Source organism: Lytechinus pictus, chromosome 2, assembly GCF_037042905.1.
Source record: "Lytechinus pictus isolate F3 Inbred chromosome 2, Lp3.0, whole genome shotgun sequence".
NCBI lineage: Eukaryota > Metazoa > Echinodermata > Echinoidea > Temnopleuroida > Toxopneustidae > Lytechinus > Lytechinus pictus.
In genome coordinates, this window is record NC_087246.1 from 14,993,299 (window position 1) to 15,006,910 (window position 13,612).

Genomic DNA, 13,612 nt, shown 5'->3' on the forward strand with positions numbered 1-13,612 from the left:
TTACAACTTTCTTCTGTATCTCTCTGTCTGTCTGGAATGGTAGATGTCCACTGTCGCAAATTTCAGCTCTGAAAAATAAAAGATGAAGAGAAAATGGTTAGGAAGGAAGGTTTGGATTATGTGATAGACAGAAATAGACAGAGACAACCCCCCCAAAAAAAACACAAGAAGGGAGATAGAGAGACAGAGACAGATTCATCCCCACATAGCGAGGGAAGGGGATACCAACATAATTTTTTTCTTACCTTCTAAGAGTTCATCTGTCTCATTGTGGAAATAGATATCCTTGATGTCAAGCTCAGCATAATTATCATATTCCTGTGATGTAAATAAAAGCATTGACATGTGTCATATTACATGTACTTAACATCGTAAGATTACTAATCCTAAATAATAGGTATCATGTTTTGTTTGCAACACACTATCATACAATCCATAATGAAAAGCCTTTAGTCCCTCCCCCCCCCCCCCCCCGGCTCTTTTAAATTGGGAAGAACTGACCAGCACCACAAGTTGTCTCTCATTGACTGTGTGTAATAAATAGCTACTATTCTTAAAATATACCATTTGAGAGTAATTCAAAGCATAAATTAGCCTGTGATTTATTTGCGTAGAGAATCTAAAATGTTTTTTGAGAGGAAAGGTACCTGTTTTACCACTTTAATAGTAATATAATTATTGCAATATGAAAGTATAGTGAAGTGCAATAATGCATTATATCCAAGATTTTAAAAAAAATTGAAATGGCTAAGAGGTCCTAAGTTTTTCTTAAAATGTGTAAAGCTCTGATGATTTGCATTCATCTCAACTTTGAAAGTTAATTTCATGTTTTGATTCTGTACATTTGCTTGAGATCTGCAATGTCAACACCAATCTTGAAATCCCTCAGGGCGAGTGTTGGGGATACTCCTTGTGGATCATCAACACCGACTGTGATACGTGGAACTGATAAAAAACATCTGGAGGTCAGGCCGAACACCGGCTTGATTTCAAGTAGAGTGTTATGACCAGTGTTAGTGTTGCAATATTATACAGGGGTGTGAGAGTTCAGATTTTTATCTGATTTCAGATTTTTTTGGTTTTAATTTTCAGCTGAATTTCAGGTTATATTTGGCTTTTCTCTGTACAAAAGGTATGGGAACTCTTTCTTTTTCAGACTTTTTCAATACTCTTCAGCTTTTTTCAGATCTTTTTATTTGTGACCACTCACACCCCTGATTATACCAGCACCATACTTCAAATCAGCCATTGCATACTCACCATATTGAAGTCTGACCTCGCTGGCATATAGCCTGCCATCTCAGATGATGCCTTCTGCGAGTCTCTGGCTGGTCTTGGGGGATCCTCACACACTGAAACAATCACAAAATACATTTATAAAAATAATTATGATAGATTCACAGCACTGTATTTCATGTCATTTATCTTAAATATACAAGGGTACAGATTCCCCCAACATATTGTTATGCGAATGTCTGGCAAAAAAATGATGGATTACCTTGTAGGTATATTTATATATAAATGAATATGGGGACAGTTTATACAGTATTACACTGTGGGGTCAAATAGTTAGGTTAGACTCGATTCATACATCAGCGCCAATTTGCATATTACATGCAATGGTATAAAGACTTCCAACAGCTAATGTGTCTCTACAGGATGATCTGGCCAATGACCACACAAAGCTCAAGGGGAAATTTGGTCTTCACTCTTCGTGAAATAGCCTCCTGGACCCCTATAACACAAATCTTAGTGCTTGATCTTGGGGCTGGTTTTTCTGCTTGATTATACAGATCATGATGTGGAATCAAGCGTACAAATAATCACTAACTGTTGTGTTACAAGCTTCTCATTTGAATTTCTGCAGGCATATGACAAGCAAATCCTGCTTCCATCTGCAGGAGATGTTACGAGTATTCAAGATTTATTTTCTATGGCACTTTAAGAGAATAGGAAAGTTGTACGAAATGGTTTCATGATTTGTAACATGACATTACACACGACTTGTATTACTTGTTAACAGATCATTTTCATGGAGGATACTTACTTCTGTATGGTAGACTTGTACACTTAGGAAGCTCCGCTTGCATGGGAAGAGCTGATTAAAATAAAATATGGCAGATGAAATATAAATCTAGAAATATTTTGTTTTATCTTTTAAGAATATACTAGTACACAGGTGTTGGTAATTACAAATGAAGCAAAAATGCTACAAATGAGTCTTTTAAGAATCAAGCTAGTTTCAAGGTTTTTCCTTTGTTTCATTTCCAATTACAAAATTAAATGTGTTACATTCATCTACTTGGTCAAGCTTAAATTTTACAATAATTTAAAGCTTGAGAGCCATGATGGCAATCAGGCTACAGCTTAAGTAACAATGACAATTAGTGCCTTGAGCACTCTTCAGAGTGGGTACAAGAATCCAGTAATGTTTTTCCCATTCTGGTGTTGTCTTTTTAAGTGACAGCAGCACTAGCACAATGCATACTGACAAATTTTCTAGGAGTGTAAAACTTTCACTATCATTATACTTTTTAATATAGCTTCATCACAATACTGATATTCTATTTCAAACCTTGTATCAATAAAATTGAAATTAGGATTGGCATGTCATATTTTTTTCAAATTTGTTTTATCTGACTTATTGGTGTCTCTGAAGTCTCCTGGTTTCGTGAATTACTTTCTAAATTATTAATGTAGACATTAATTGAGTAGAAACCTAGAACAATGTTGGCACTCATACCCCAGTATCCTTTGAATTATACTAGATTTTATTCTGATGGTAAACTCACCAAAGAGAGGAGGCTTTGGATAATCTATGTAGACTTTGTTGTAGTGCTGTTCACATTCTAATCTTGTTTTACCAGCTACTTGATTGGACACATCATACCTATACATGACATCATAATAACAAACCATGACATAAAATATCTATGAATAAACATGACATCATACCTGTAAAACAATTCATGACTTTTCACCTTTTATCAGAACATGACATAACTTTCAACATTAAAAATCACTACACTTGGACGTAAAAATAAATACATAATCATATAATATTATCTCAATATCTTCATTGAAAACGAGTCAAACTTCTGCATTTTTAAGAGGGACCAACTTCTTAATCATGGGCTTAAACAATCTTAATAATTGCACTCACCAGTTTCCCAGGCCATAATCTGAAACTCCTTCCAGTAAAGCCTTTTCTTCTTTGGCTGTCCAGTTTGGATCAAACAGTGAGAAGCTATTAGTCTGTCAAGAAAAAAAAATTATTATCACACATATTATTATCATCATAATCAAACAACTTGGTAATAATATAGCATCAGAAACATTTATCTGGTAACTTGTTATTGATAATAGAAAAAAAAATCAACTGAAGCCCTTGAGGTAAAAACTGTTCTGATATGTCATGGCTTATAACATCAGCTATTATCTTGGGTGAAGGTGCATAAAAGAGGTCACAGAATATCAATAAATATTGGCGGTGTTGCAACCTCAGGGCTTACAGAGCGGCACACTATCCTGCGTTTTACTGCTAATGATTTGAAAGAAGGAAATACAAGGATAGAAGAAAACTTCTTGACAGCTTTAAAAAGGGAGAAAATAAAAAATATTCCACTTACAATAATTTCATAATCATGGTTGCTTCGGTGTTTACCATCCTCCCAGCCTTTTGAGAAACACTAAAGGAAAAACATAAAGTTTGGGTTATTAGACATTTCTTCATAAAAATTTCAAAATCATAATCATAACTTTAAATCTAAACCATTAAAGGGAAATATTTTCATCTCAATAAATAGAGTAAAATTCAGAGAACAAAATGCTGAAAATTTGATCAAAATTGGATATTGAATAACAAAGTTATTGAATTTTAAAGATTTGCATTATTCCGGTGAAACAGTTCTAATATTCATTAGGTGGGCTGATGATGTCATATCCCCACTTGTTCTTTTGTATTTTATTATATGAAATTAGGTTTATTCAAAAATTTTCAACCAAGAACTAAAACAATTGGATTGACAACTGATTAAGTGCATTAGTTATTTATTGCCGCAACTTATTTCATCATAATGTAGACACATCTTTTACACATGTATGAAAAAATGAAACATTTATGATTTCATTTAATAACATAAGAAAAAGGAAAGTGGGGATGTGACATCATCAGCCCACCTAATGAATATTCAAGACGATGTGCATATAACTTTTTTCACAAAATATTGATAAATTTTGAAATTCAATAACTTTGTTATTTGTTGTCTGATATTGATGAAATTTTCAGCATTTTGCTCTGTGAATTTTACTCTATTTATTTATTTTCAGCCCGGACCATCCCTTCATGGGCGGAAATCCCAGGGGGGACAGGGGGGACGTGTCCCCCCTACTCAAAATAGCAGGGGGGACACAATATCAAATGTCCCCCCTACTATTTTTTGTCTTTTATGATGGTAAGAAATAAATCATTCTAAATCGAAATAAAACATGTATTTTGGGACGAGATAACCGTACTTTTGGGATGATAACCTTTTTTTTTGCTTGTCAAATTTCCCCCGCCCCTTGTCCCCATAGGCGGATCCCCCCCCTATTGGCGGAGCAAAAAAAGAAAAAAAGGGAAAGAAAGAAGGAAAAAGGAAAAAAAGGAGGGAAAAGAGAGGAGAAAAAGAAGAGAAGTACGACGAGTGCATAAAATAAGATGAGGGGAAGACTTGGAAAATAAAAAGAATCTTTCGTGCCACTATATAAAATTTTCGCTCGCGCTTCGCGGTCGCATTGCCTATTTACATATCTTGTTCAATATGGAGCTCAAATATCAAGTCTGGAAGTCAATATACAAAACATATTTCACCTCGGAAATCGAACTTTCATTATTTTGTGTGATTTACAAATTGATTTTTTTTAAAGTGCTCTGTAAAAATGTCAGTTTTATGGTCTGAATAATTTTATCAACATTTGCTGCTTGCGCTGCGTGCTCGCAAATTTTGATTTATCAGGTACCTATTATTTTCGTGTATTCCATAAAGTTTTCAAAATATCCCTTTTCAGGTCTGATTGTCGAGACGTATCAGCTAGCGCCGCACGCTGGCATTTTGATTGGCGAGTTATGTATGTTTCAATATTGATTATATAACAAACTACTTAAAATCCCCTTTTCATGACAGTTTATCAAAAATTTTAGTTCGCGATTTGCGCTCGCATTTATGGTTAAAAATATATTAACTGATGTATCCTATTCATAATTACAAAAGTGAAATATCCAGTTTTTATGCCATAATATCATCAGATTGCGCGCCCTCATTAGGCATTAATAAATATATTAATTTAATAACTAAATTGTCCCCTTTGTTTCATCTCGCGCTTAGCAAGAGGAATAGGAAGATAGTCATCATTTTCATGACATGTCGTAAGGATGTCCCGGTCCTATGTCAAAACTCAAAGTAATAATAATGAAAATTTTAGCTCTTTTTTTAAGTGCGATCTATATCCACCTTACAATTTTCCTACAAAGTGCTCGAAATATAAAGCTGTAATTGACTCTTTTTTCCGATCGGAATATCAAAGTTTCATGATTTTCATGATTAAAGATGTACTTAGAATGCCTAGATTCTAGGTCTAAATATGAAACATGCTTGAGCGCGCATGTTTATTCAAATACTCAACTTGTTCTCTATTCAAATCATTATCCAGTTTCAGATCACAATAGCAAAATTTTTCTGCTCGCGCTTTGTGCTCGCATTATTAATGTAGGAAGACTATTACTCATCCTTTTCATGATTTACAAAACATTGATTTATTTTATTTAAACATGGTAAAAAGCCCTCGATCAGCCTATGGCTGTTTCCAAACATGAACAGAGTGGCCCATTTTTAGGTCTAAATCTCGATTTTTGTTCTGCTCGCGCTTCGCGCTCGCATCAATTGTTGAATTATATAGCTATCCTGTTCACGATTACAAAAATTGATTAAAATTTTCAATTCTTTCTTTAGAAATTTTCAAAAATTTTCAGCTAGCGCTTCGCGCTCGCATTTTTTGATTGTTGAAATATGCAACGCCTTCATGGCTAAGTGCAAGCAGTCTATAACAAGTACCAGTTCAAAACGTATATAAAAATTTTCTGCTCGCGCTTTGCGCTCGCATCAATTGTCTACTTATATACCTATTCTGCTTGAGTTACAAAAAGTGCTTTGAATTTCCATTCTTTAGGTGAAAATGTCAAAAAAAAATCAGCTCGCGCTCGCATTATTTGATTGTTAAATGCTAACTGCACGCAGTCTTTAACAGGTATCTTTTCCATCAGTTCATTTCTGCTCGTGCTTTGCATTCGTAGTAATTATTAAGTTGCATACACATTTTTTTCAGGATAACAAACATTGCCCAGAATGTTCAAGATTTAGGAAAAATACATAAAATTTCCAAAAAAATTAGCTCGCGCTTCGCGCTCGCATCATATAAATAAGGATTATGATATTATATATATATGAATTTATAAGAATAAAGCTAAGAAGTGACTAATGAGGACTACCCCTTCAAAGAAACAAACACAAATCATCTTCGAGCTGCCGATCGGTGAAAATATGGCTGAAACAAATTTCCGCCCCCCCCTATTGGCGAAGGCTGGATCCACCCGTGTCCCCCCTACCTTTTGGGAGAGATTTCCGCCCCTGCATCCCTTTAAACTACCATATATATAGTTCGCAATAATTTCAGTGCACACTTCCATATTTTATTCAGAAAGCACGCCCTTCATCTTAAATTATGACATGTCTGTACATTGTGTTTTCCAAGGATTGCAAGCATACCTGAATCTACAGCATTGCATAAATTTTACCATTGCAGCAAAAGATAATTTTCCAGGGCTCTTTTGAGCATTTCGGGTGCGAAATCGCCTCGAGGCCCAGAATTAATTTTTCCGTTTGCAAGCTTTAAAAGCCACATTATTGGCCTAAAAACCATTTGGTAATTTTTGGAAACTTCTTTGAAGCTTACAAAAATCCAACAATATAGAATAGAACAGATGATTTTTACCAAGTCTCATAAGCATTTGGCAAAAACTGTGGAAGTAGTCCACTCTGATTTTTTCCCTTCTGATTAATTGCAACACAACCATGGCAACAGAGCACCTGACAAGCTTGAAAATGTATCTTTACTCCAAGACCAATGTGTGTGCCAACTTAACATAGAATTAGTTTGCTCCACAATACTTTCCTTTAACCTATAACCATGGCAATAATTATAATATTTTGATAGCAATAATAGTAATAACAATAATGATGATGGTGATTATGATAACGATGATGATGATAATGATGACAATGATGATGAAAATGATGATGAAGATAATAAATATAATATTGTTCATAATATGATGCCAAATCCATTTGCCTATCAAAATATAAACCTTATACACCCCCTAAAAATCTATTCACCAAGTACAAATAGGACAAACCTGGAGACATAAATCAATTTTAGGTGGACCACATGTTGCACATCTAATGTAAGGTTCCATGAGAAATGAGGAGCAACCAGGACAGGGAGGCTGGTCCATCGACTGGAGTCCAAAAGCCAAGCCCGAGAGTGATGCCATCATTCTCACAGCTGGTCAATCTTAGCTAGAATAACAAAATAACAAATAGGGGAAACCGGGGTTAGTTCGAACGCGGGGTTAGTTGAAACATTGTAATTTTCTTTAACGTCTTTAAATAAATTTCTGCAATACTGCCCTCAATTTATTGTCATTATCAACAGCCATTACAGACAACACATGTGCAACAAGCCTGGTGAAGTTAGAAAGGAATTTTTGTTTTAAGACCTTCTGAGTATTTTTTTTCTCTTTCAGAAATGTTTATTATCTCAGAGAAGTTTAGAGATCAAGTTGGCCAGTTTGGGGGTATAATAGACACTTGTACCAAGCTACAAAATGAGGCTATTAATATGCCATGGTGAAGTCCCTTTTTTGTGCTGTAAGCTTATAAATGTCAAATGGGCCTCCGGGGTCAGTTGGAACAAAATTGAAGGGGCTAGTTGGAACATGTTCCAACTTACCCCAAACATAATTATGAATAAAAACATTGGATATGAGAAAAAAATATATAAAGTATTTCACACTCTTCTGAACAGGTCTGAGTGTGCATTTAAGGCCTATTGTAGGCCCCTAATGCAATATTAACCCTTATCAAACTGGGGGGGGGGGTCAATTTGAGCCCCCCCACCCTCGTCGCGCAATTTTTTTTACTACAGTGCTCGCTGACTTTTTACTTTCTAGTCTTGCGCATCATTTGAGCAAAAAATTTGTGATGCCTGTGTGCGCGGTTTCGAAATTACGCAACATTTTGTACGTGCATGTCGGACCCAAAATTGCTCAAAAACGTGATTCCATGTACAAGGTCAATGCAAATTGTGTTTTTCAACCAAAAGTCATAAATGTATGATTATTTTATACTTTTGTTGGTTCAAATAGATTTATTTTATGCTATTTATGATCGCAAAAGAGTCCCGACAAAGTTCATCGGAAAAAACAAAGGTTCGAAAAAACAAAGAAATACAAATAAAAAAAACAAAATATACATAAGAAATTATATTTTTTTCAATTTTTTGTGGATATTTGTTATAAATGTGAAAATTGATACTCTCACCAAAAATTAGCATTCTACTAGCTTAATAAATAGAGTTAAAGGCAAAAACAAACAAATTTAGGGCAAATTTCATATGCTTATTTGCATTTAAGTAATTAATGAAAAAAGTATAAGTTACAATTAATTTTTGTCTTGTAAATTTGATGCAGAAGTACATGAAATTGCTGATAGTACACTTAATTCATGTAAAATCAAATGCACCCAAATATGCGGAATTCTACTACACAGTGTGCTTGCGTGAGTGGCTGTATAATAGAAAACATAAAGTTCGACAAATCCACACTTTAAATACACTACTCAAAAAAAGTTAAGGACCACTTTTTAAAACGTACATAAAGATTTTATACAAGGTGTTTTATTTCTGGAAATACCTCAGTACAACTGTCCTAAATGTCCTTAAACACGCTGTAATCAATTTCAAGCATGGGTGGTTTCAGTTGTTGCACAATGTCTCTCGCATCACTGCACATCCTGAAAAGTGGGCCCCGAGGGGTATCAGCTACCGACATGAAGTGGTAAAAACGAATGTCTGAGTGTCTTTCAGGCAGTTCAGTAACGAGTGTGACCACCTCCTGCAGCAATAACGGCTTCACAGCGCTGTCTCATGGAGCTGATGAGGCGATTGATGTCTCTGACGTCCAGTGCATCCCATGCAGCCTCCAGAGCCACACCCAGCTGCTGCAGTCCAAGTGGATGGGCTTCGAGCTGCTCGAGACTCCTCCCCATCATGTCCCAGACGTGCTCTATTGGGTTTAAGTCCGGGGACCTCGCTGGCCACTCCATACGCTCAATCCCCTGGCCCTCAAGGAACTCGGTCACCACCCTAGCTCGGTGGGCACGGGCATTGTCATCCATGAAAATGATGTTTTGTCCCACATTTTCTGCAAATGGCACCACTATAGGTTCAAGGACCTCATCCCTGTACCTCACTCCTGTCATTGCTCCCCCTGGGACCACGTAGAGACGAGTACGGTTGGCGTAGGTGATGCCTCCCCACACCATGACGCTGCCTCCCCCATAACGGTCATGTTCTGCAATACAGGGGTCTGCAAATCTCTCTCCTGGTCGCCTCCAGACTCTCGAACGTCCATCATTGTGGTCAAGGGAAAATCTGCTCTCATCTGTGAACAGAACTCTACGCCATTGCTGTCTGGTCCATCTGACATGCTCCCGGGCCCAGTTGAGACGAATTCTTCTGTGAGCAGGGGTGAGTGGGACACACTGAGCTGGCCGTCTGGCATGCATATTGGCTCTGTGAAGTCGGTTACGGATTGTTTGAGTGGAAACAATCACTCCAGTTGCTGCAGCGAAGTCATTGTTGAGGCGGCGTGCACTGTGAAAGCGGTTGCGGAGGCTGAGATTCGTCAAGTAGCGATCATCTCTAGGGGTTGTCGAAACTGGTCGGCCACTGCGGGGTCTCTCGGAGTATAGCCCTGTCTCTCGGTGTCTTTGATTTGCTCTGCTAATGACACTGTGTGACACGCCCATCATTCTGGCTACTCTTCGCTGACTGAGGCCAGCTTCCAGCATCCCTAGGGCTCTGGCTACATCTGTTTCACTTAGGTGGTGTCTTGGCATTGCTGTTGTAGGCAAGTTGTTGATTGTACAGACTAAAGACGGAAAATGCTTTGGAAGACACTTGTCTTATGGCCCACTGCAATGATGCCAGAGACATCATGAAAGAACTGCATGTGTGAAATTGATGTCATTGTGTTTGATGGCATTCTGGACAGCTGTATCTTGGCATTGCTATTGTCAGCAAGTTGTTGATTGTAGAGACTAAAGACAGAAAATGCTTTGGAAGCCACTTTTTTACGGGCACATTGCAATGATGCAAGAGACATGAAAGAACTGAATGTGTGAAATTGATTTCATTGTGTTTGATGGCATCCTGGACAGCTGTATCTTGGCATTGCTGTTGTCAGCAATTTGTTGATTGTAGAGACTAAAGACAGAAAATGCATTTGAATCCACATTTGTACCACTTCACAATGGGCCCACTTTTCAGGATATGCAATAATGCGAGAGACATCATGCAACAACTGAAACCACCCATGTGTGAAATTGTTACAGGGTGTTTGAGGAGATTCAAGACAGCCATATTCGGGTATTTCTAGAAATACAACACCCGGTTTGAAAATTGTATACACACATTAAAAAGTGGTCCTTAACTTTTTTTGAGTAGTGTATTTTGAACTTGAAAAAAATAAAGCAAATAGGCTAAAACCATGTAATATTAGTTTTAAGAAGTTTTAGTATAATTCTTAATTGACTATGCAGTGTTCCAACTTACCCCGTATTGGGGTAAGTTGGAACGTTTGCGATGGTCTTGCTCAAGGTGGATTTTTTTTTCAGTACCGGGGTAACCATAATAGAGTTAAAAATTTCATGGGGTACATTTGAAGCCCTTAGATATATGCTTCAAGCTGATATATTGATTGTTTTCTCGAATAAAATCTATTTGGATTTTACAGCCATTTTTGTCAAAAATGTTCCAACTGACCCCATCTCCCCTACTATGAATATACAGCTTAAACATTATCACATTTGCATGTCATGATTTGACAGATCTCCTTCAGAATTTGCCATGATTATGCTCTGTATGGTGGTGTGACCTTAATTCGCGCGTTACCTAATTTTGCGCACTGTTAAATATCTCAATTTCTAATTAATATCTTGAAAAACTGATATCACCAACAGAAAGAGCGACTCCAAATTACTTAGTATGGTAATTTTCTTGAGGGTAAGGTCTCTATTTGTGAAAATATTGGCAAAACATCGGCAAATTTTGTCACCTTTTGCGTCCGCTCCAAGAAAATTCGATCTTCTCGACAAGCATCAAGAAATCGCCAGTTTGCAAGCAGAGCTCTCCAAATAAGTAAAATGTGATACCAACCGAATTCATGGCATTTTAACCTCCATCTGATATAATTATCTTACCTTTGTCTGCTAGATTTCTTTTCTAAATCCTTGCAAAACAATTGTGCGCAAATTAAGGTCACACTTTTTTATGACACTTTTTCAGCCGAGCGCGCACTAGTCGATCGCCATGGAATTTTGAGATCGTGATACCAGCGAAACCCTTGACCTACTTTATAATTCCGTCAAGCGAATTGGACTTTGGGATCTTGCCTTCCCTTTGGTATTAATGGTTTTGATTAATTTTGTGTGAGCTGTGAGAAATTAATGATTGAAAATCAACTTCATGATAATATTTAAAATGTGCGCAAATTATGGTCACCCCATCATACATATTGGGCTATTACCATGCTCACAGCCTCACAGTAATTTTAAGTTCTCAGATGCTGCACAAGTTTTAATCACTAAAATTCCACATTCATACCCACCCTTGAAGTTCTGTATTTGCACAAGCCACAGGGCTCACTCACTAATTTCTATGAATGAAATCTGTCTTGGGCCTGGGGCGCGGGCAGCGTGCATGCAGTTTACATACAATGCAGTTAACGTTATAAACCAATGTCAATGAGCTGCAATGTACGAGATTTTGCCATGCTTTCATAGTAGGCTACTTAATAACTACTACCCACTTGATCTATATTTCCACAAAATGAAACATATTGTGTAATTATGATGCCTATTCACCATTAATTTGAAGCTTATTTTTATCCTAGTTCGAGTCTCACTCTGAATGCTGAGATAATTCATGCACGATGAATTCATGAATGGAATTTATCGTTATCGATCGCGCATGCACATTGTGCTTTAATCAAACAAGATCGAAATTGATCTTAAAGGAAAATCATGATGCGACCAACGTAAAATAAATCTTGTTCTCATTAACAATATTTCTTATTATGACCATAGAACATTATTTAATCATAATATTTTGACAATAATTTGCAAATGATAATTAATAATATGAATTTAGGGCTTGATGTGAAACATTTGTATTTCGTTTCCATTTTTAATGACGGACATCACAAATTCCTGAACGAGTGATGGGTGCACTTTTCTAAAAAAAATTATATCATGTCAGGATTGATTTTCAAACATCAAACATCAAACTTGTGCAACGCTTAACCCGTCCCTCAGCACGGTCATGACGGAGCACAAAAATTGACTTGATTTTCCCGCCTTCAAATTTCAATGCATCGATGTTCAATCAAATTAAAGCTGTTTACAAAATAATCGATATGACTTACGCCCAACGGAAGTTATCATATTACCATGAAGCTATAAAACACAGAAGGAGATCCTTCTTCCAATTCCTCTGTTAATCCTTTGTTATCGCTCCCTTCTGGCGAAGGAACGATATCTAACATCAATCTGCGAGCCGCCAGGTGAAAGTAAGAGCCCGCTTACGTAACGCGATAAGCCCGCTCGTAAAATTTCAGGTCAGTGATTTTTTTAAGGTCCCTGCGAGGCACCACCGTAAACGACGTTCTTCCACATAACTTCCCTTCGAGCTCTGATTTTTTTTCAAAATCGAAACATGACTTGCTGGCCTTCCAACATTCATATCTCTTCGTACGGATTCCTGATACATCTTTGATGTAAGGTTGAACTTCTGAGATGATCCCCTTTGCACACACACCAAATACGTTGAAATCTAATTCAATCCAGCCATAGTACGAACGGAGAAAGTTGGATATTATTTATTTATGTTCGTCTGTTTTTCTTGCTTTATATTTTATAAACCTTTTCCTGTATGCTCCTGTCTTAGAAATTACAATGAGGGGAAAAAGCATTTCAAACTTGATTTCGATGCTAAGATTATTTGTTCGGTCATGTTCGCCTTGAAAATATAATGACGAATCTACGGGGCATTTCTACGGCGATTGTTGCATCGTCGAGTATCCTCCAGTGCCCCACATACTCCTATTTGTGTAAGTAGCAGCGCCACGTACGCACTCGTGGAAATCCACATAAACTCCAGGTTCCCTATGCAAGGACACGATTTCTTCAAACATCATTTTACCCAGAAGCTATCAGGCTGTGGAACTCATTACCGCCTG

The 13,612-nt window shown here is 37.0% G+C and overlaps 1 protein-coding gene across 1 annotated transcript in view; it reads right to left on the reverse strand.

The window, feature by feature from the left end:
- The window catches only part of LOC129284256 (transcriptional adapter 2-alpha-like), a 28,848-nt gene that overhangs the window by 13,757 nt on the left and 1,479 nt on the right, over positions 1–13,612 (reverse strand). The window contains exons 2-9 of the mRNA XM_064110583.1: positions 7,451–7,613; positions 3,630–3,689; positions 3,164–3,255; positions 2,793–2,890; positions 2,048–2,098; positions 1,261–1,352; positions 246–318; positions 5–68 (exon numbers count right to left, since the gene is read on the reverse strand). Of these exons, the coding sequence (XP_063966653.1) occupies positions 5–68; positions 246–318; positions 1,261–1,352; positions 2,048–2,098; positions 2,793–2,890; positions 3,164–3,255; positions 3,630–3,689; positions 7,451–7,591 (671 nt within the window). The 5' untranslated portion in view covers positions 7,592–7,613. The remainder of the gene's footprint in view (positions 1–4; positions 69–245; positions 319–1,260; positions 1,353–2,047; positions 2,099–2,792; positions 2,891–3,163; positions 3,256–3,629; positions 3,690–7,450; positions 7,614–13,612) is intronic.